Raw genomic sequence first — 25,019 nt, forward strand, 5'->3', positions numbered from 1 at the left:
TATATATATATATATATATATATATATATATATATATATATATATATATATATATATATATATATATATATAAACTATACAGTGGGTTCCGAAATTATTGACACATTTGATAAAGATGAGCAAAAAGGAATGTATACCTAATAAACTGGCCACTGAGTGTGTGTGTGTGTGTGTGTGTGTGTGTGTGTGTGTGTGTGTGTGTGTGTGTGTGTATACATATATATATATATATATATACTGCTCAAAAAAATAAAGGGAACACTTAAACAACACAATGTAACTCCAAGTCAATCACACTTCTGTGAAATCAAACTGTCCACTTAGGAAGCAACACTGATTGACAATAAATTTCACATGCTGTTGTGCAAATGGAATAGACAACAGGTGGAAATGATAGGCAATAAGCAAGACACCCCCAATAAAGGAGTGGTTCTGCATGTGGTGACTACGGACCACTTCTCAGTTCCTATGCTTCCTGGCTGATGTTTTTGTCACTTTTGAATGCTGGCGGTGCTTTCACTCTAGTGGTAGCATGAGACGGAGTCTACAACCCACACAAGTGGCTCAGGTAGTGCAGCTCATCCAGGATGGAACATCAATGCGAGCTGTGGCAAGAAGATTTGCTGTGTCTGTCAGCGTAGTGTCCAGAGCATGGAGGCGCTACCAGGAGACAGGCCAGTACATCAGGAGACGTGGAGGAGGCCGTAGGAGGGCAACAACCCAGCAGCAGGACCGCTATGTCCGCCTTTGTGCAAGGAGGAGCATTGCCAGAGCCCTGCAAAATTACCTCCAGCAGGCCACAAATGTGCATGTGTCTGCTCAAACGGTCAGAAGCAGACTCCATGAGGGTGGTATGAGGGTCCGACGTCCACAGGTGGGGGTTGTGCTTACAGCCCAATACCGTGCAGGACGTTTGGCATTTGTCAGAGAACACCAAGATTGGCAAATTCGCCACTGGCGCCCTGTGCTCTTCACAGATGAAAGCAGGTTCACACTGAGCACATGTGACAGACGTGACAGTCTAGAGATGCCGTGGAGAACGTTCTGCTGCCTGCAACATCCTCCAGCATGACCGGTTTGGCGGTGGGTCAGTCATGGTGTGGGGTGGCATTTCTTTGGGGGCCGCACAGCCCTCCATGTGCTCGCCAGAGGCAGCCTGACTGCCATTGGGTACCGAGATGAGATCCTCAGACCCCTTGTGAGACCATATGCTGGTGTGGTTGGCCCTGGGATCCTCCTAATGCAAGACAATGCTAGACCTCATGTGGCTGGAGTGTGTCAGCAGTTCCTGCAAGAGGAAGGCATTGATGCTATGGACTGGCCCGTCCGTTCCCCAGACCTGAATCCAATTGAGCACATCTGGGACACCATGTCTCGCTCCATCCACCAACGCCACATTGCACCACAGACTGTCCAGGAGTTGGCGGATGCTTTAGTCCAGGTTTGGGAAGAGATCCCTCAGGAGACCATCCGCCACCTCATCAGGAGCATGCCCAGGCGTTGTAGGGAGGTCATACAGGCACGTGGAGGCCACACACACTACTGAGCCTCATTTTGACTTGTTTTAAGGACATTACATCAAAGTTGGATCAGCCTGTAGTGTGGTTTTCCACTTTAATTTTGAGTGTGACTCCAAATCCGGACCTCCATGGGTTGATAAATTTGATTTCCATTGATCATTTTTGTGTGATTTTGTTGTCAGCACATTCAACTATGTAAAGAAAAAGGTATTTAATAAGAATATTTCATTCATTCAGATCTAGGATATGTTATTTTAGTGTTTCCTTTATTTTTTTGAGCAGTATATACACACACACACACACACACACACACACACAGTTTATTACACACAGTTTATTACACAACCTTGTTCACAAAAATGGTTCACTCCTACAGAGAGTGAGTCACGTGGCCGTGGCTTGATATATAAAGCAGGCAGACAGGCGTTGAGGAATTCAGTTACTGTTCAATTGAACGTTACAAATGGGCAAAACGAGTGACCTAAGCAACTTTGAGCGTGGCATGATCGCCGGTGCCAGGCGTGCCGGATCCAATATCTCAGAAATGGCCGGCCTGCTGAGATTTTTATGCACGACTGTGTCTATGGTTTACCGAGAAAGCTGCGGCAAACAAAAAGCATTCAGTCAGCGACAGTGTATGGGCAACAACAGCTCATTGATGCTCGAGGTCGAAGGAGAATGGCAAGAATCGTGCAAGCTGCCAGGAAGGCCACAGACAGACAAATAACAGTGCAGTACAACAATGGTGTGTAGAGCAGCATTTCGGAACACACAACTCGTCAGTCCTTGTTACAGACGGGCTGTTGCAGCAGACGACCACACCGGGTTCCTATCAGCTAAAAACAAGAATAAGCGGCTCCAGTGGCACCCGATCACCAGCACTGGACAATTGAGGAGTGGAAAACAATTGCCTGGTACATGACAACGAGTTCAGTTTTCTTGAGTGGCCTACGCAGTCCCCAGACCTCAACCCAATAGAGCATCTTAGGGATGAAATGGAACGGGCTGTGGAATGTTTCCGACACCTTGAAGAATGCCCAGAGAATTCAGACTGTTCTGGAGTCAAAGGGGGGTTCGACCCAATACTAGATGGGTTTACTTAATAAACTATACAGTGGGTTCCCGAAATTATTGACACATTTGATAAAGATGAGCAAAAAGGAATGTATAAAATGAACTATTCAAATACTGAGCTATATTGGTCAATTCTATTATTGCTCAGAGAAAGAGACTTTGTTTAACAAGTAATACAAATATTTTTCCTATCAAAAAGGAAGGAGTCAAAATTATTGACACCTGTAGTCAATACCTGAACTTGCGAGGATAATGGCACTGAGACTTTTTCAGTGACATTATCCTCGCAAGGTGTCATATTGAAAGGTATTGAAAACAGAACTTCCGGTTCTGGTGGCATGCAACATAACTATGAGTTAACTGACATATTTTCAAATAATTGTCAACATATAACACCACATTAAGGTGTGGGACGTTCACTGTATTACAAGGAGCAACAGTAGCTCTGTTTCACTCCAGCAGGTAGCATAATCTATCCATTCACAGTTCACCTGTGGGAAACATGGCAGCTATCAACACCTGACAACAGAAAGAGTTGGCCGCTACTATCAGAAAATTACCTCTGCCCTCGACTCGCAATTATATCCGGTAAATGAATATCTTGCACTGCTTACTTCTAAAGTGGATAACGACTCAACTAAAGGGGAAAGTTTGGAGACAGCGGCCAATGTGACAGAGGGGGACTCCATGACCTGCAAACAACACAAACTAACCCTTTACAGCCTGAGCGAAATGATCCATTTCTTGCTGGATCATGAGCCCTGCGTGCATTCATGAGCTCTGCGTGCATTAATGAGCTCTGCGTGCATAATTTGTTGGTGTAAAACCATACATGAAAACATGATACATAATTTGAAAGCTGAGAAACAGCCCTTTCAAATGATATGACATCCCCATCAGTAACATTGTAATCAGTCAAAGAAATAACACCTGTGAAAATATGTATCTTATATGAAAATCAATACTTTTCCCCCCCCAACCAACTGCCATTTACACAACTTTATATTGAAGATAGAGTCTTCCTTGTTTTGTAATGATTGAACATCTGCAATCAGAATAGAATCACCTTTTACTGTGAACACGTTACAGCTGTTTTAGTGACCGATCGCATTTTCTATGTAATGTTCCTTGATCAGACACTTTATCTGGATAGTATATTAAACAAAAATCTGCACCAAAAATAATTACAAATAGCAATTAGTCTTACATTTACACTTACATACAAAGACAAACAAGTACTATAATATTAATAAAATATTAACTTTATTGAAAGAATAAGGTTAGGGGAATACATTGTTTCATTCACACCTGTAAAAAAAAAGGTACAAGTTATCTCCATCATAGCCATAACGTTACAGTATATACAACATTCATCTCAGGGATATTGCAATCAACATTGATCTGACCGAGGAGCGACGCTGGGCAGCATCTTAGACCTGGAGGGTGGGGGAGGGGGACAGGCATCAGTTGGCATGGAAACAAGCATTTCTATAACTTCCCTAAACCAGTGTGAGCACAGTGGTCAATCTATTTTATTCAACATCAATATGGAGCATAATCTTTAATATTTGCATCATGTGTCTGGACATACTGAGCCATCTGCTCATGGGATGCCTTCCTCAAGTTCTCAGTCTGTTTGACAGCCAGACCTCTGCCACGACCCAGCTCCTGTAGTAGAGAGATGTATTCCTAAGGCAACAAAGATGGAATTCTGGCATGATATTGATGAGTACCTTCGGGGGCTGCCCTACACTCCTCTGTCAGCTCAGTGTAGGCCAATGCCAGGTTCAGCCTGAACAGGAGGAACAATAGTTGATCATCTTTCAATGCTAGGGATGCGTTCCAAATGGTACCCTATTTCTTAGATGGGGCATCAGTGTAGACATCTCTAATAGTAACCGGATTCAAACTACCTGGAGTGCCTCAACCTAAAACAATTTTGGTCCTCTGCTATGCATAACCGCTTGCCCTCACATTCAGGTGCTACTCAAACAAACCACATCCTATTCTCCTTTCTATCTATCCTGTAACAACACAAACATATTCTAAAGTAGTCCTCCAGTACATTGAAGTTTCATTCTTTCTGTTCAGCCAAATGTTAGTGTGGTGCCATTTAGCCAACTCCTATGTATAGCCAACTTCGATGGTAACATGGCATGACAACATTCATACAATAGGATAAACAGATCTTAGTCAAGGCTAACCAAATGTTGATTCTCTGCCAGTCAATGTTCAACTTTCTGTCCTTTCCTGTGTGTGTGTTCTGTTACCCTGGCTTATTGTATTGTGCTCACTTGGGCAGTGAGGGTGTGTCCTGTGAGGGTGTGTCCTGTGAGGGTGTGATTGTCCCTCAGCCCTTTCTTCAGGATCAGCATGTTGTCCAGTCTCTGCCTGTCCTTGTCACCGTGGGGACAGCTTCTACAGTGTCCTCCTCACAAAGGTCTGAGAGCTGACAGTCCACCACACTGTCCTACAGAAAGAGAGAGAGAATGTAAAAATCATAGACCTGCGACAGAGAGATAGGAGATATATATATATATATATATAGAGAGAGAGAGAGGTACCAGTCAAAATTTTGGAGACACCTACTCATTCAAGGGTTTTTCTATATATTTACTATATAGAATAATAGTGAATACATCAAACTATGAAATAACACATATTTCAATCATGTAGTAAGCAAAAAAAGTATAAAACAAATCTAAATATATTTTAGACTCTTCAAAGTAGCCACCCTTCGCCTTGATGACAGCTTTGCACACACTTGGCATTCTCTCAACCAGCTTCAACTGGAATGTTTTTCCAACAGTCTTGAAGGAGTTCCCACATATACTGAGCACTTGTTGGCTGCTTTTCCTTCACTCTGCGGTCCAACTCATCCCAAACCATCTCAATTGGGTTGAGGTCAGGTGATTGTGGAGGCCAGGTCATCTGATGCAGCACTCCATCACTCTCATTCTTGGTCAAATAGCCCTTACACAGCCTGTTGAAAAACAAATGATAGTCCCACTAAGCGCAAACCAGATGGGATGGCGTATCGCTGCAGAATGCTGTGGAAGCCATGCTGGTTAAGTGTGCCTTGAATTCGAAATAAAATCAGACAGTGTCACCAGCAAAGCACCCCAACACCATCACATCTCCTCCTCCGTGCTTCATGGTGGGAACCACACATGCAGAGACACGGCAGTTGTAACCAAAAATCTCAATATCCATTGCTCGTGTTTCTTGGCCCAAGCAAGTCTCTTCTTCTTATTGGTGTCCTTTAGTAGTGATTTCTTAGCAGCAATTCGACCATGAAGGCCTGATTCACGCAGTCTCCTCTGAACAGTTGATGTTGAGATGTATATTTTACTTGAACTCTGTGAATCATTTATTTGGGCTGCAATTTCTGAGGCTGGTAACTCTAATGAACTTATCCTCTGCAGCAGAGGTAACTCTGGGTCTTCCTTTCCTGTGGCGGTCCTCATGACAGACAGTTTCATCATAACGCTTGATGGTATTTGCGACTGCACATAAAGAAACTTTCAAAGTTCTTGAAATGTTCCGTATTGACTGACCTTCATGTCGTAAGGTAATGATGGACTGCTGTTCCCCCCCACCCCACCTTGTCACAACACAACTGATATGCCCAAATGCATTAAGGAAAGAAATTCCAAAAATGTACTTTTAACAAGGCACACCTGTTAATTGAAATGCAATCCAGATGAATACCTCATGAAGCTGGTTGAGAAAATGCCAAGAGTGTGCAAAGCTGTCATCAAGGCAAGGGGTATATATTATATACATACATACATATGCACAGGAAGTATTCAGACCCCTTCCCCTTTTCCACATTTTGTTACGTAACAGACTTTTCTAAAATGGATTAAATTTAAAAACTCCTCATCAATCTACACACAGTGCTCCATAATGACAAAGCAGAAACATGTTTTTAGATTTTATGGCAAATACCTTATTTACATCAGTATTCAGACCCTTTGCTATGAGCCTCTCAATTGAGCTCATGTGCATCCTGTTTCCATTGATCATCCTTGAGATGTTTCTACAACTTGATTGGAGTCCACCTGTGGAAAAATCCATTGATTGGACATGATTTGGAAAGGCACACACCTATCTATAGTTGAAGTCAGAAGTTTACATACTCTTGGAGTCATTAAAACTCATTAAGAACCTGTTGGGGCTAGGGGGTACAAGGAGTTCCCCAACCCCCATTCAGCTGAAAAAAATATTATTTCGAAATATTTAACTTTCACACATTAACAAGTCCAATACAGCAAATGAAAGATAAACATCTTGTTAATCTACCCATCATGTCCAATTTTTAAAATGTTTCACAGCGAAAACACCACATATATTTGTTAGATGACCACCAAATTCAAAAACACACACAGCGATTTCATAGTCACAAAAGCATAAATATAGATAAAATGAATCACTAACCTTTGATTATCGCCATCAGATGACACTCATAGGACATCATGTTATACATGGATTGTGTGTTTTGTTCGATAATGTGCATATATCTATATATATTTTAAAAATCTCAGTTTACATTGGCGTGTTAAGTGCAGTAATGTTTTGATTCCAAAACATCCGGTGATTTTGCAGAAATACTCACAATAAACATTGTTAAAAGATGCAAGTGTCTTTCACAGAATTAAAGATAAACGTATCCTCTATGCAACCGCTGTGTCAGATTTCAAAAAAACTTTTTGGAAAAATAATAATCTGAGGATGGCGCTCAGAACCCAAAGAAATAGCCGCCATTTTGGCGTCAACAGAAGCTACAAAAAACACTAAATATTCACTTACCTTTGAATATCTTCATCAGACAGCAGTTCCAAGAATCCCAGTTCGACAATAAATGACTGATTTGTTCCATAAAGTTCCAAAAAACCCATAATTTAGCCACTTGTTGTTAGCTTGTTCAGTCCAGCATTCAATCCTCAAAAAGCACAAGCAATTCCTCCAGACAAAAACTTAAAAAGTTCCGTTACAGGTCGTAGAAACAAGTCAAATGATGTATGCAATCCATATTTAGGATGTTTTAAACATTAATCAGCAATAAGGTTCCAACCGGAGAATTTCATTGTCTGAAGAAAGGCATTGGAATGCAAGAACACTCTCTCGTGATCGTGCGCATTGAGACCACCGAAACGGAGAATTTCATTGTCTGAAGAAAGGCATTTGAATGCAAGAACACTCTCTCGTGACCGCGCGCAATGAGACCACCGACTCAAAGAGCTATTTGAGCCCCTCCTTTATAGTAGAATCATACAACCAGAATCTAAAGACGGTGACATCTTGTGGAAGCCCTAGGAAGTGCATGCTCATCCATATCTAAGATGGACATCAGATGGCACTGTTTTCAAAATTGAGTTCACACTTCCTGTTTGGATTTCTTCTCAGGTTTTTGTCTGCCATATGAGTTCTGTTATACTCACAGACATAATTCAAACAGTTTTAGAAACTTCAGAGTGTTTTCTATCCACCAGTAATAATAATATGCATATATTCCCATCTGGGAAAGAGTAGGAGGCAGTTTATTCTGGGCACGCCTTTCATCCAAAAGTGAAAATGCTGCCCCCTAGCCCCAGCAGGTTTTAAAGTCATTAAAACATTTCAACCCCTCCACAAATTCCTTGTTATCAAACTATAGTTCTGGTTCTCTAGTAAACTGCTTCTCTAGTAAATTGGTAGGAATGTCTCATCTTATGTTCAAGAAGGGCCTTTTTCCCTTTATTCAGATTACACCGGCCCAATTTCGATTGTTTGAAAAGGAACAAATGTTTTAAACAAGCCTTAGAAAGTTGGTTGCAATTTCAGTTTAATCCACCTGGAAAGACATAACAAATAATACAACAAATATTGTGGTTAAATTCAAATATACTTATTGATAAAAAAAAACTATTTTTTGAAGACATTTTTAAAAAAGGTATCATTTTTGTGAATGATATCATAAATAGGACTGGTGGAGTTATGTCACACATGGAGCTAACACAGACATATAGAAATGTCTGCTCTACCCAAAAATACAACCAATTAATTGCAGCATTACCACAAAAATGGAAGAGGCAAGTAGAAGGGAAAAAAAGTAAGGAACTTGTAAGTCGGCCCTGTATTAAAGAACATAAATGGTTAAAGAAAAATAAATGATCTAATGACTCTGCCTCCTCACAGCAGAATCTGCAGAGCTGGGAAGATTGTATCTCCCATATACAGTGGGGCAAAAAAGTATTTAGTCAGCCACCAATTGTGCAAGTTCTCCCACTTAAAAAGATGAGAGAGGCCTGTAATTTTCATTGTTATGTTTTGAGAAAAAAGGGGGAGGCCTGCAAGCAGAAGAATACCATCCCCAACGGTGAAGCACAGGGTGGCAGCATCATGTTGTGGGGGTGCTTTGCTGCAGGAGGGACTGGTGCACTACACAAAATAGATGGCATCAGGTGGTAGGAAAATTATGTGGATATATTGAAACATCTCAAGACATCAGTCAGGAAGTTAAAGCTTGGTCGCATATGGGGCTTCCAAATGGACAATGACCCCAAGCATACTTCCAAAGTTGTGACAAAATGGCTTAAGGACAACAAAGTCAAGGTATTGGAATGGCCATCACAAAGCCCTGACCTCAATCCTATAGAAAATTTGGGGGCAGAACTGAAAAAGCGTGTGTGAGCAAGGAGGCCTACAAACCTGACTCAGTTACACCAGCTCTGTCAGGAGGAATGGGCCAAAATTCACCCAACTTATTGTGGGAAGCTTGTGGAAGGATACCCAAAACAATTAAAAGGCAATGCTACCAAATACTAATTGAGTGTATGTAAACTTCTGACCCACTGGGAATATGATGAAAGAAATAAAAGCTGGGGAAAAAATCACTCTAGTATTATTCTGACATTTCACATTGTTAAAATAAAGTGGTGATCCTAACTGACCTAAGACAGCACATTTTTACTAGGATTAAATGTCAGGAATTGTAAAAAGAAAAGTTTAAATGTATTTGGCTAATGTTTATGTAAACTACCGACTTCAACTGTATATGATGTCCCACAGCTGAAAGTGCATGTCAGAGCAAAAACCAAGCCATGAGGTCGAAGGAATTGTCCATATAGCTCCAAGACAGGAATGTGTCAAGGCACAGCTCTGGGGAAAGGTACAAAACATTTATACAGCATTGAAGGTCCCCAAGAACACAGTGGCCTCCATCATTCTTAAATGGAAGAAGTTTGGAACCACCAAGACCGTTCCTAGAGCTGGCCGCCCGGCCAAACCGAGCAATCAGGGGAGAAGGGCCTTGGTCAGGGAGGTGACCAAGAACCCGATGGTCACTCTGACAGAGCTCCAGAGTTCCTCTGTGGAGATGGAAGAATCTTCCAGAAGGACAACCATCTCTGCAATACTCCACGAATCAGGCCTTTATGGTAGAGTGGCCAGACGGGAGCCACTCCTCAGTAAAAGGCACATGACAGCCCGCTTGGAGTTTGCTAAAAAGGCACCTAAAGGACTCTCAGACCATGAGAAACAAGATTCTCTGGTCTGATGAAACCAAGATTGAACTCTTTGGCCTGAATGCCAAGCGTCACGTCTGGAGGAAACCTGGCATCATCCCTATAGTGAAGCATGGTGGTGGCAGCATTATGCTGTGTGGAGAGTTTTCAGCGGCAGAGATTGGGAGACTAGTCAGGATCAAGGGAAAGATTAACAGAGCAAAGTACAGAGAGATCCTTGCTCCAGAGTGCTAAGGACCTCAGACTGGGGCAAAGGTTCACCATCCAACAGGACAACAACCCTAAGCACACAGCCAAGACAACGCAGGAGTGGTTTCAGGACATGTCTCTGAATGTCCTTGAGTAGCCCAGCCAGAGCCCGAACTTGAATGTGGTTTCAGGACATGTCTCTGAATGTCCTTGAGTAGCCCAGCCAGAGCCCGAACTTGAATCCGAATGAACATCTCTGGAGAGACCTGAAAATAGCTGTGCAGCGACACTCCTCACCCAACCTGACAGAGCTTGAGTGGTTCGGCAGAGCAGAATGGGAGAAACTCCCCAAATACAGGTTTGCCAAGCTTGTAGTGTCATACCCAAGAAGATTCGAGGCTGTAATCTCTCCCTAAATGTGCTTCAACAAAGTACTGAGTATAGGGTCTGAATACTTATGTAAATGTGATATTTAATTAGTTATTTGCAAAGAAACTGTTCTTGCTGTGTCATTACGGGGTATTGGGTTGAGTGATGAAAAAATACACTACCTGTCAAAAGTTTTAGAACACCTTCTCATTCAAGGGTTTTTCTTTATTTTTACTATTTTCTACATTGTATAATAATAGTGAAGACATCAAAACTATTAACACATATGGAATCATGTAGTAAGCAAAAAAGTGTTAAACAAATCAAAATATATTTCTTCAAATAGCCACCCTTTGCCTTGATAACAGCTTTGCACACACTTGGCATTCTCTCAACCAGCTTAACCTGGAATTATTTAATCCATTTTAGAATGGCTGTAACGTAAACATTTTTGGAAAAAGTCAAGGGGTCTGAATATTTTCCGAATGCACTCAATGTTAAAAAAAGTGTGTGTGAGTATCCCTAACCTTTCCAACAGACAAAGAGCTATGAATGTATCAGAGGTTCACCAATCAGGGCCTTGATTGGCTCGGCAACAGTAAGAGGAGAAGAGTAGAGGTGATGTGTAATGAATTTTTCTTTGTACACATGTTCTATGTATGTTTGGTGGGATGTTGATGGAAAATTCTGCTAACTCACAGAAAACTTAAATGTTTTTTCAACGTTCCGATGAAACAGGCACAATGTGTGAAATAATGAATTTAAATTATATGAGAGGAATATTAATTGATAACTAAAAAATAAAAATAAAAACATTTAAAAAACTAACTAGTGCAGTTGCCCTCGCAAGGTGAGGTAAATGAGATGTTTTTTTTATTTTTAAATTGTACATACATTTATATACATACATTTTTTTTTATTTTACCTTTATTTAGCCAGGTAGGCTAGTTGAGAACAAGTTCTCATTTACATCTGCGACCTGGCCAAAATAAAGCAAAGCAGTGCGACACAAACAACAACACAGAGTTACACATGGAGTAAACAAACATACAGTGTGTGAAAATGGAGTGAGGAGGTAAAGCAATAAAGCAATAGGCCATAGTAGCAAGTAATTACAATTCAAAAAGGTATTGAAAAAAGGGACGTCAACAATTTAGACAGAGTTGGTCATGGGTGCACCTCAGCCACGCTCAAGGTCCTAAACGATATCATAACCGCCATCGACAAGAGACAAGAGACATTACTGTGCAGCTCTATTCATTGACCTGGCCAAGGCTTTTGACTCTGTCAATCACAATCAATTCTTATCGGCAAACTCAACAACCTTGGTTTCTCAAAAGACTGTCTCGCCTGGTTCACCAACTACTTCTCAGACAGAGTTCAGTGTGTCAAATCGGAGGGCCTGTTGTCCGGACCTCTGGCAGTCTCCTAGGTGGGTGCCACAGGGTTCAAGCCTCGGGCCGACTCTCTTCTCTGTATCAATGATGGCGCTCTTGCTGCTGCTGATTCTCTGATCCACCTCTACGCAGACGACACCATTCTGTATACTTCTGGTCCTTCTTTGGACACTGTGCTAAGAAACCTCCAGACAAGCTTCAATGCCATATACAACTCTCCTTCCGTGGCCTCCAACTGCTCTGAAATGCTAGTAAAACTAAGTGTATGCTCTTCATCCGATCACTGCCCGCCCATCCAGCATCACTACTCTGGACGGTTCTGACATGTGGACAACTACAAATACCTAGGTGTCTGGCTAGACTGTAAAACTCTCCTTCCAGACTCACATTAAGCATCTCCAATCCAAAATTAAATCTAGAATCGGCTTCCTCTTTCGCAACAAAGCATCCTTCACTCATGCTGCCAAACATAGTCAGTTTTACGAGGGTATCTTACCGATCCTCGATTTCGGCGATGGCATTTACAAAATAGCCTCCAAAACTCTACTCAACAAATTGGATGCCATCCGTTTCGTCACCAAAGCCCCATATACTATCCACCACTCCGACCTGTACGCTCTCGTTGGCTGGCCCTCGCTTCATACTCGTCGTCAAACCCACTGGCTCCAGGTCATGTACAAGTATCTGCTAGGTAAAGCCCCACCTTATCTCAGCTCACTGGTCACCATAGCAGCACCCACCCATAGCACGCGCTCCAGCAGGTATATTTCACTGGTCACCGCCAAAGCCAATTCCTCTTTTGGCTGCCTTTCCTTCCAGTTCTCTGCTGCCAATGACTGGAATGAACTGCAAAAATCACTGAAGCTGGAGACTCATATCTCCCTCACTAACTTTAAGCACCAACTGTCAGAGCAGCTCACAGATCACTGCACCTGTACATAGATGGGCTGTTTACAGATGGGCTATCTACCTCATCCCCATACTGTATCTATTTATTTATCTTGCTCCTTTGCACCCCAGTATCTCTACTTGCACATTCATCTTCTGCACATCTATCAGCAGTTTTTAATTGCTATATTGTAATTACTTTGCCACTATGGCCTATTTATTGCCTTACCTCCCTTATCTTACCTCATTTTCACACACTGTATATAGACTTTTCCTACTGTATTATTGACTGTATGTGTGTTTATTCCATGTGTAACTCTGTGTTGTTATATGTGTCGAACTTCTTTGCTTTATCTCTGAATGGCACACCTGCACAATCCATTTCTGAATTCTTTCAAGTCTTAAAAATTATTCTTTAATCTGCCTCCTCCCCTTCATCTACACTGACTGAAGTGGATTTAACAAGTGACATCAATATGAGATCATAACTTTCACCTGGTCAGTCTGTCATGTTTTATCCTCAGTCAATATTTCCACACTATGAGGTTGGAATAGTAGTGCGAAAATGATAATGCCCTTTTAGTGTAAGAGCTTTTCGAAAAGACTGAAATTTCAGCCTCTTTTGATGGGATGGAGTTTTGGCCTGCCTGGTGACACACCAGATGTTAGACCAATAAGAAAGAGAGTTCCAAATCTCTCTGTCAATAACAGATAGTTTTCCCCTCTCAACTAGTTTTCCCCTCCTAGCAAAATTCTTGCTTGAGAAATTGCTCTTTGCTAAGAAGCTATTTTTGTTAATTTTTTTGCATTTTAATTGAAAACAAATATTTCACAGTAAGGTACTTAACTGTTACAGAGAAATGATTTGATATTGAGATAAAAACATCTGCATTGGACCTTTAATACCAACAAATGTGCCTGTATAATAATAAAATAACAAAGGCATAAAGTAAAGAGTGGATGTGTGGGGCAAATATTTTTTGTTTAAAGTGGTTGTTTGGGGCAAATAAATACATGAAATGACAACAGCCAGATGAAAACAATACACTACAGGCTCTACAATATCACACATTTTTCTCAGTGCGTCTCTCTCAAACATTAACACAAAAAGTTGCTCACGCCACTAGCCCCTCCCCAGCTGCTCCCTGAAAAAGTGCTGACCTCAAGTGAACCATGTTGCCATAGAAACCACCAAGAGGAAGGGGACAGACAGACAGACAGACAGACAGACAGACAGACAGACAGACAGACAGACAGACAGACAGACAGACAGACAGACAGACAGACAGACAGAAACAGAGAGCGAGACAGACAGAAACAGAGAGCGAGACAGACAGACAGACAGACAGACAGACAGACAGACGTTTAGAGCGTTGTTAGAGGTGAAGAGCATAACATATGGAAAATAAAAAATAAGCATAGAAAGAAATATGACTGGTTTAAAACATCACTTAAAATGTCTTCCTTTACACAAACATTTACCCTTGAGTACAAACACGAGCAGACAATCATGAGCAGTGAGTAGACATTTACCTTATGTATACCTGACCTAGTTTTGTCCTGCTCCTGAGCCAAGTTTGGATGTGTGTAAAGATACTGGACAGATTTTTAATTTGATGACTGTTGTGCCGCAGCAAATTTTCCTGCGCAGCATGAAATGCTAACTTCTACTGTATTCAAGGTTTAAAAAGGATTCTGGTAGTTTGTAATTTCCACTTAAAAATGTCAGACTTGATTTTCCCTAATGAAAAATGTATTAGCCCCTAGACAAATGTCCATTAATTATTATCCGCGTAATAACTGTAATCAAATTCACATTGGTTGTTGCTGCAGGATTACTTTCCTGCTGTGAGAACCTGTTCACATGAAGATAGCACATCTGTATTTTCTTTTCATGAGTAAGAGAAGTCACGCACACACAAAGACACACTAGTAATCTGTCAGGAACTCTCCTCTATCATACACACACACCTGGCGATGCATTCAGACACAAAGATGCTTTGAATAATGACTTTACCATTTGTCCTGGCGGACGAAGAGCCAGAGAGAAGAGGAGGAGTCTCCTGTTCCCTGTCGCTGTGTGTGTGTGTGTGTGTGTGTGTGTGTGTGTGTGTGTGTGTGTGTGTGTGTGTGTGTGTGTATGTGTGTAATTCGGAAACTCAGGGGTTGAGTCCTAAATGGCACCCTATTCCCTACATAGTTCACTACTTTTGAGGGCTCTGGTCAAATGTAGTGCACTATGAAAGGAATACGGTGCCATTTAGGATGCATAGTGTGGCAGTCCCAAGCCCTGCGGCTGATTTTATTAAGCACATTAAAAACAATAATAATCTCTCTCACTCTCTCTTTCTGCATCTCAATCCATCCCTCCCTCTACTTCTCTTACTCTTCTAAGCATCAAATCAAATGTATTTATACAGCCCTTCTTACATCAGCTGATATCTCAAAGTGCTGTACAGAAACCCAGCCTAAAACCCCAGTAAGTTTCGATTGCGGGGCAAGTCCAAAAGATATTTGAGTGGTCCTCCCTCAATAGACCGCATTCTCTCCAACAAGGGTGTTGTGAGCCAGTCTGTTTTGATTTCAGTCTAGGTGATATGAAGAAACGTATAACATTCTTCCAACAGAATTCTCTCCATGACCCTGAGTTGGTGGAGCTTTGTTGAGTCTCTAATATGTTCAACCATGTTTCATCAGTTATTTCAATGTTAAGTTCCTCCTCCCATTTCTTTTTAATACAGTTTGTAGAATGTTTCTTTGAGGGTTGAAAACCCAAGTAGAGATTTGAAATAGTTTTTTTGTTACTCCCCAAGTTGTATGCGTTAGTGAATACTTGGATTAATATTAGAGGTGCTCGAGGGTTAGTCACTTTTATCTCCCTTATGAAATAGTGTCAAACTTGTAGATATCTGTAAAAATCTTGTTTATCTAAGCCATGTTTTTTTACTTGGGTCCTGGAAGTTATCTAGGTTCCCATTCCTTATAATTGTACTGAATGATGTGATGCCTTTCTGCATCCACTGTTTAAGCTCATGCATCCTTGTTCCAAAGACACCTACAGTACTACATGCATCCTTGTTCCAAAGACATCTACTGTAGCTCATGCATCCTTGTTCCAAAGACAACTACAGTAGCTCATGCATCCTTGTTCCAAAGACACCTACAGTAGCTCATGCATCCTTGTTCCAAAGACACCTACAGTAGCTCATGCATCCTTGTTCCAAAGACACCTACAGTAGCTCATTCATCCTTGTTCCAAAGACACCTACAGTAGCTCATTCATCCTTGTTCCAAAGACACCTACAGTAGCTCATGCATCCTTGTTCCAAAGACACCTACAGTAGCTCATGCATCCTTGTTCCAAAGACACCTACAGTAGCTCATTCATCCTTGTTCCAAAGACACCTACAGTAGCTCATGCATCCTTGTTCCAAGGACACCTACAGTAGCTCATGCATCCTTGTTCCAAGGACACCTACAGTAGCTCATGCATCCTTGTTCCAAAGACACCTACAGTAGCTCATTCATCCTTGTTCCAAAGACACCTACAGTAAGTAGATCATTCATCCTTGTTCCAAAGACACCTACAGTAACTCATGCATCCTTGTTCCAAAGACACATACAGTAGTACATGCATCCTTGTTCCAAAGACACCTACAGTAGTACATGCATCCTTGTTCCAAAGACAAATACAGTAGCTCATGCATCCTTGTTCCAAGGACACCTACAGTAGATCTTGCATCCTTGTTCCAAAGACACCTACAGTAGCTCATGCATTCTTGTTCCAAAGACACCTACAGTAGCTCATTCATCCTCGTTCCAAAGACACCTACAGTAGCTCATTCATCCTTGTTCCAAAGACACCTACAGTAGCTCATGCATGCTTGTTCCAAAGATACCTACAATAGCTCATTCATCATTGTTCCAAAGACACCTACAGTAGCTCATGCATCCTTGTTCCAAAGACACCTACAGTAGCTCATTAATCCTTGTTCCAAGGACACATACAGTAGCTCATGCATCCTATTTTGTATTGGGTGGCCCCAGCAGGAATCGAAAATACGATCCTGGCTTTGCAAGCGCCATGTTTTACCAACTGAGCCTCACAGGACAGCATAATATGGGTTGTTGGACTGGTTAATCTATCCAGGCCTGCAGGTGCAGACTACTCCACTGATGTGGAAAAGCAGTGAAGCACTCCCTGATCAGATTTACTACGGACAAATAAGACGGATGCTGCTCTGGACACACACGGATGGAGGGAGGGAGGAGGGAAGAGCTATGAAAAAGAGGGAGGATGAAAAAGAGGGACAGGAGGGATGGAAAAGAGAGCAGGAGGGAAGGGACAGAGGTGAAAGGGGGGAGGGAGGGTAATAATCTCTGAGGTTCAGAGTCGGCATCCTTTTTTCTTCCCAGCCATAAACAACACAAATAGGACAGAGAGACCGATTAAAAAACCACAGGAGGCCAGACACAAACACAGAGACAAAGACAGCGAATCTATTCCCCAGTACATGCGCACACATCTAATATGCAAATAGTCTCAAGTCGACAGAGAAGAGGGGAAGACAGGAAAATAAAACAGGAAGAAGGGAGGAAAGTAGGTCAGCTTCCTAAGAGACAGAGCGAGCACTCTGCTCCACTACACACACACACACACAGTATCCACTACTATAGAAACAGATGTACCCGGTTGGGGGTCTAGAGCGGTAGGGTGAGGTTCTAGTGGTCCACACCAGGCTTTTGTTTACATACATTTTTGTATTTATTTAACATACCATCCTCCAATGCATCCTTCAGTCCTTCCTTAAAGTCATCGCTATTCTAACACGATTGGATAGGTGAGCGCAAGGATATCACTCCATAGCCTCCACCAATCCGCCCATGCCCGTAAGGTCAGTGATTACTGCAAGGAAGGGAGGAATAGCACATCAAATCATTCTGACTGATCAGCTACAGGTCTGCATCAGAAGCAGCACCAAACTTGAAATGTGTTGTTTCAAATGTGAAATGGCTGTTTTCACACGTTGAGCTTTAATTTCACGTGAAACCATATTTTCACATGTATTAAATAGAATTGACACCACCTTTTCTCATGTGAGGAGAATAACATGTTGTTTTCACCTCACACGTGAATTGTAGTTTGACATGTGAAATCACAAGTTCACATGTGAAAATCTAACTTTCAAATGTGGAATTGTATGTTCACATGTGGGGGTGAAATAGTGTTATTCCCCTCACATGTGAAAAGGTGGTGTTAACATGTTGCAGTAGCAATGTTCCCACATGTGGAACTGCAATTCTTTAATGCCGTTCTGTAAAAAGGTTATCTGAGTAATAATTCAAGTGCATTATTTTGATTTCTGAGCCACTTCATTATTATTGTATTCCTCCATGGTGTTACATTGATATACATGTACAGTGCATTTGGAAAGTATTCAGACCCCTTTGACTTTTTACACATTTTGTTATGTTACATCCTTATTCTAAAATTGATTCAATTGTTTTTTTACCCCTCATCAATCTACACACAATACCCCATAATGACAAAGCAAATTTATTGAAAAAAAAAAAAAAAAAAAAAACTGAAATATAACACTTAAATAAGTATTCAGACCCTTTACTCAGTTCTTTGCTGAAGCACCTTTGCCAGTGATTACAGCCTTGAGTCTACTTGGGTATGATGTTACAAGCTTGGCACACATGTATTTGGGGAGTTTCTCCCATTCTTCTCTGCAGATCCTCTCAAGCTCTGTCAGGTTGGACGGGTAGTGTCGCTGCACAGCTATTTTCAGGTCTCTCCAGAAATGTTTGATCAGGTTCAAGTCCGGGCTCTGGCTGGGCCCCTGAAGGACATTCAAAGACTTGTCCCGAAGCCACTCCTGCGTTGTCTTGGCTGTGTGCTTTGGGTCATTGTCCTGTTGAAGGTGAACCTTTGCCCCTGTCTGAGGTCCTGAGCGCTCGGGAGCAGGTTTTCATCAAGGATCTCTCTGTACTTTGCTCCATTCATCTTTCCCTCGATCCTGACTAGTCTCCCAGTCCCTGCCGCTGAAAAACATCCCTACAGCATGATGCTGCCACCACCATGCTTCATCGTAGGGATGGTGCCAGGTTTCCTTCAGACGTGACGCTTGGCATTTCAGGTCAAAGAGTTCAATCTTGTTTCTCATGGTCTGAGTACTTTAGGTGCCTTTTGGCAAACTCCAAGCGGGCTGTCATGTGCCTTTTACTGAGGAATGGCTTCCGTCTGGCCACTCTACCATAAAGGCCTGATTGGTGGAGTGCTGCAGAGATGGTTGTCCTTCTGGAAGGTTCTCCCATCTCCACTCTGGAGCTCTGTCAGAGTGACCACTGGGTTCTCGGTCACCTCCCTGACCAAGGCCCTTCTACCCCTGTTGCTCAGTTTGGCCAGATGGCCAGCTCTAGGAAGAGTCTTGGTGGTTCCAAACTTCTTCCATTTAAGAATGATGGAGGCCACTGTGTTCTTGGGGACCTTCAATGCTGCAGAAACGTTTACCCTTCCCCAGATCTGTGCCTCGACACAATCCGTTCTCAGAGCTCTAAGGACAATTCCTTCGACCTCATGGCTTGGTTTTTGCTCTGACATGCACTGTCAACTGTGGGAAATTATATAGACAAGTGTGTGCCTTTCTAAATCATGTCCAATCAAATGAATTTACCACAAGAGGACTACAATCAAGCTGTAGAAACATCTGAATGATGATCAATGGAAACAGGATGCACCTGAGCTCAATTTTGAGCCTCAGAGCAAAGGGTCGGAAAACGTATGTAAGAAAGGTATCCGTTTTACATTTTTAATACATTTCCAAAAAGTCTAAAAACCTGTTTTTGCTTTGTCATTATGGGGTATTGTGTGTAGATTGATGAGGATTTTGATTTTATTTCATCCATTTTATTTCATCCATTTTATTTCATCCATTAAGGCTGTAACGTAACAAAATGTGGAAAAAGTCAAGGGGTCTGAACACTTTCCGAATGCAGTGTACACTGCTGGGCAGAAGGAGGATGAAACCATACCACTTGCTGACCACACTTTGTCTAGCCTGTGTGTATGTTTGGTATCAACCATGAATAGGGTAATCCCAATCCCTGTCCACAATATTTCCAAGTCCAGCTTTCTAGATACCCATAAGCACAGATCACAAAATGTATGTTATCTTTCTCCAACACATTCAAGCTAAGCTCTCTCTCTCACACACACACACACACACACACACACACAGTAATGACGGTTGAATTTATGAGAGCAAGGAGATTAACCTAATTTTCTATTGATCACAAAAGAGAAACCTTCTCCATGGTCCCTTTCCAGTCTCCATTTTCAAGAATGGAGCCTCCATTTTCAAGAATAACTAAGGCATTGGGAATGGACATTATCAAGTTCATCCTCTTCCAAGCATTTTGTTTTGACAACTGTTAAATCAGTCTCTACAGAGCACGGAACAGTAAATTTACCAGCTCAGACACAGACAATACCCTCAGTAAATCACGAGTATGGAGAGAACTAGGATGTCCACTAGATAGCACAGTCAAGGTCAAAATTCTTAAAACTCAATGAAAACAAAAATCTGCTTTTTAGTATTAAGGTTAGGCTTAGGCATAAGGTTAGCACTGTGGTTAAGGTTAGGTTTACAATCACATTTGAAGAAAATTGTAGAATAGGCGGAGTTTATGACTTTGTGGCTGTGGTAACTAGTGACCACCGAGGACTACTGTCTTGTGCGCATGATGGAAACTATCGAATTTAGGACAATTCCAAGCACAAAGTTTCGTTATTTCGTCAAATCCTTTTTACGCTCAAAAATGATCACAACGGACGGCCGCTCTTCTGAGAAGACGCAAAGCCGTGCGCTTTAGTAACTCACCATTAAAAGCTGTTTTTCCCTCTAGCCTCCCCAAAGCATAGTGTGTTTTTTAGGGGGTGGGAGGGGAGACTTGGAAACCATCAACACTTCTTATGTGGCATTAACAGAAAAGCAAGCGTTTGGAACAACTCCGTCCCTCATAAAAACATCTGACTTCCAACCGCACCCCCCACCCAGTATCCTCAGTGATGCCAATAACCGGAGTCCTCCATTTCCAAAATGGACGCTCTTGATATATGAAATAAACTACAATCTATCCCATTTGATCAGATCGGATTACATATTTGTAGTCTATTCAAAACACTGATGGGAAAGCTATTTACTCTATTTTAGCAATGCGTAAAGGCGCTCTAAAAGTCCTAGGCTATCAAGTGACATTGACAGGAGAGGCGGGGCGCAGAGAATGCGTACGGGAATGTAAAATCTCAGTGTCTATCCAACAGTATCAATAACAGGAAAAATAAATACACCACTTCTACACCCCATATTTATATGGAAGAGCAGCAAAGTAAGTTACTTTGCACAATGGTCTTACCCGAAATCATCGTCCATAGATTTAAAGAAAAATGTATAGTTGGGTTTATTGAGGGCATTTTTGAAGTCGGCAAGAGTAACCCTGTCGGCAGCGATGGGCAACTTGACCAGGTAGGGAGTTTCCTGGTCGTCCAGATGATAGATAATTTTGGTCTCCCCCATGGCGAACCGCTGGGGAGGGTAAATCCGGGTACATCCAGCCGGGTTTCCGCGTTCTCCCTCCCTGGCGCTGGATATTCCAGTGTCTCCTCTAGCCTGTTTTCCCGGCTGTTGTCAACTCTTCGCTCCACTTCGTGAGACGGACCCTGCACGACGCCAAATGCGGACAGATGTGTCCAAATAAAACACGTAAAAACGTGGTATTATTTTTGTCCGTTGCAGTCTCACATCACAAAATAACGTAATTGGGTTCATTTGCCCCTGTCATGAGCCTCGGATTGCGCTCCACATCGGCGGACACCGACACCCTGCTCATTGTAACATCTGTCCGCCGATGTGGGACAATAGCCCCTCCTATCGACATTCCAATGAAACTCCCTCTAGAGGACTGGGAATGAAATGAACAAGACATTTCATTTGAACTCTGGAAGATGTAGGAAAATACGGACAGATTTGTATCACGTAGACTATAAGGAAACACGTCTTAGCCTACAAGTAACGGCCATTCGTCTGTCTGTTGTTAGATCATATGCAATGTGTTTGGTGTCAATGCTTAGTTTAGGTTGGCATCCCTCTCATCATTACAGACCAGGGCCCTTGCCCGATAGCACGGAACATGCTTACGAGTGTTTTAAACACACCCTTCCAACAACAGCCGAGGATGTAACGTTCGTTTCCCAAAACACCACGGAGAGAGAGCCTTTGCTAAGTGCGTCTTTGGAGCATGTGTCGATACTGAAAATGATCGAAAGAAATCCAGCGCTGCTCTCAGATAAATGTTCTATATTAAAATCGTTCTATATAAAACATATATATTTCACAATACTGACGACGGATCAGTTACTATAGAACAGTAGGGATGCGTGGGTAAAATCACTGGGGAAGCCAAGCCCCCCCCCCAAAAAGCCATATTACATCAACCTATGTGTTGTGATAATTGCCTCGTTTGCTCTATAACCCTATGCCTTGTGACCGTGATATATACACTACATGCTCTTCGAACATCTCGTTCCAAAATCATAGGCATTAATATGTAACAAACAGTTACATGACCTACAGCATGGTCAAGCAAGTTAATGCTTCTGACATTTTCAGACCACTAAACAACCATTGATTTAGAACCGGAGAGTTACCGAAAGACGCAAAGAAAACAGGAGCTGCCTCCACTATTCCAGCACCATTTCAACTTCAACATCATAAACTCACCAATGCTTAGTCTAATACATTGACACCAAAAAGATAACAACAACTATTTAGTCCAATCAGCATAAGCTAAATATGATGTGGCTGTCCATGGTTCTGATTTCTGTGTGTGTGTGTCTCCCTATCCCAGTCTGCTGTCCCCACATGCTTCAAGATGTCCACCAGTCTTCCTGTACCCAAGAAGTCAAAGGTAACTGAATTTAATGACTATCGCCCTGTAGCACTCACCTCTGTCATCATTAAGTGCTTTGAGAGACTAGTCAAGGATCATATCACCTCTACCTTACCTGATACCCTAGACCCACTCCAATTTTCCCGCCCCAATAGATCCACAGACAATGCAATCGCCATCACGCTGCACACTGCCCTGTCCCATCTGGAGAAGAGGAATACCTATGTAAGAATGCTGTTTATTGACTATAGCTCAGCATTCAACACCATAGTAATCTCCAAGCTCATCATTAAGCTCGAGGCCCTGGGTCTGAACCCCACCCTGTACAACTGGGTCCTGGACTCCCATACGGGTCGCCCCCAGGTGGTGAAGGTAGGAAACATCACCTTCACTCCGCTGATCCTCAACACTGGGGCCCCACAAGGTTGTGCGCCCAGCCCCCTCCTGTACTCCCTGTTCACCCATGACTGCGTGGCCATGCAAGCCTCCAACTCAATCATCAAGATTGCAGACGACACAACCGTAGTTGGCTTGATAGTAGTAGTAGGCTTGATTACCAACGATGACGAGACAGCGTACAGGGAGGAGGTGAGGCCACTCGGAGTATGGTGTCTGGAAAACAACCTCTCACTCAACGTTAACAAAATAAAGGAGATGATCGTGGACTTCAGGAAACAGCAGAGGGTGCACCCCCCTATCCACATCGACGGGACCACAGTGGAGAAGGTGGAAAGTTTCAAGTTCCTTGGCGTACACATCACTGACAAACTGAAATGGACCACACAGACAGTGTGGTGAAGAAGGTGCAACAGTACAGGTACATCAAAGCTGGGACCCATCAGACTGCTAAACAGCCATCACTAAAATACTAGAGGCTGCTGCCTATAGTCATAGACTACAAATCACTGGTCACTTTAAGGAATGGAACACTAGTCACTGTAATAATGTTTACATATCTAGCATTACTCATCTCATATGTATATACTGTATTCTATACTATTCTACTGTATCTTAGTCACTTAATAATGTTTACATATCTGGCATTACTCATCTCATATGTATATACTGTATTCTATACTATTCTACTGTATCTTAGTCTATGTATTACTCATCTCATATGTGTATATTCTGTATTATATACTATTCTACTGTATCTTAGTCACTTAATGTTTACATATCTAGCATTACTCATCTCATATGTATATACTAAATTCTATACTATTCTACTGTATCTTAGTCACCTAATAATGTTTACATATCTGGTATTACTCATCTCATGTGTATATACTGTTTTCTATACTATTCTACTGTATCTTAGTCTATGTATTACTCATCTCATGTGTATATATATAGTATTCTATACTACTCTACTGTATCTTAGTGTCACGACTCCGACCGAAGGACACTCCCCTTCCCGTTCGGGTGGCGCTCGGCGGTCGTCATCGCCGGCCTACTAGCTGCTACTGATTATTTCCTCCCCCTCCTTATGTGTTGATTGTGTGCACCTGTTTTGAGTTAGGTAGTAGGCTTTATTAGTCAGCCGGCCCACAGGGTTCCTTGTGCGGGATTAATTATTGTGATCGTCTGTTTGGTGTACTTATGTGCACGTCTATTGGGTTTTGTGTTTTCCCATTTTGTGGGTTTTCCCTGGACGGTTTAAGTCCCCCTGTTTGGGGCATTTGTTTGTTCAGTACGCCCTGTGTTTTTGTGAGGGTTGGCTTATGTTCAGCGTTTGTATCAGTGCATTAAAATACCACTCCCCTGAACTCTCTGCTTCCTGCGCCTGACTCCTCACCCACTACACTCAGACCGTTACAGAATCCCGCACCACTGGAATGGAGTCAGCAGGAGCAACAGCCACTCCCCTCCCATCGATGGAAGAGAGGGTTCTACATCACACCACCGTTCTCCATCGGATCGGAACGGAGATGGATCTGGTGATGGAGAGAATGGACCGATGGGAGAGAAGCGGTCTCCTCTCTCCACCTTCGGCCCCTCCTCCTCAGGACTCCCCATCTCCCGACTCCAGCACCCTCCGTCTTATGCTCCCAAGGGTCTATGATGGAACGGCAGCAGGGTGCCAGGGGTTCTTACTCCAGCTAGAACTGTACCTGGCCACC

At 42.4% G+C, this 25,019-nt stretch overlaps 1 protein-coding gene and 1 long non-coding RNA gene across 3 annotated transcripts in view; both read right to left on the reverse strand.

Moving 5' to 3' along the window:
- The window catches only part of LOC112246927 (segment polarity protein dishevelled homolog DVL-3-like), a 53,980-nt gene extending 32,114 nt beyond the window's left edge, over positions 1 to 21,866 (reverse strand). For both annotated transcript variants that reach the window (XM_042300014.1, XM_042300013.1), the window contains exon 1: positions 21,367 to 21,866. In XM_042300014.1, the coding sequence (XP_042155948.1) occupies positions 21,367 to 21,527 (161 nt within the window). In that variant the 5' untranslated portion in view covers positions 21,528 to 21,866. The remainder of the gene's footprint in view (positions 1 to 21,366) is intronic.
- On the reverse strand, positions 3,836 to 6,599 carry LOC112216698. The gene is made up of 2 exons (XR_002948386.2): positions 6,546 to 6,599; positions 3,836 to 5,064 (listed from the first exon to the last, which is right to left on the reverse strand). It is a non-coding gene; the product is annotated as an uncharacterized LOC112216698 (long non-coding RNA).
- Positions 21,867 to 25,019: the final 3,153 nt, after the last annotated feature.

The sequence above is a fragment of the Oncorhynchus tshawytscha genome, linkage group LG17 (assembly GCF_018296145.1).
Source record: "Oncorhynchus tshawytscha isolate Ot180627B linkage group LG17, Otsh_v2.0, whole genome shotgun sequence".
Lineage (NCBI taxonomy): Eukaryota > Metazoa > Chordata > Actinopteri > Salmoniformes > Salmonidae > Oncorhynchus > Oncorhynchus tshawytscha.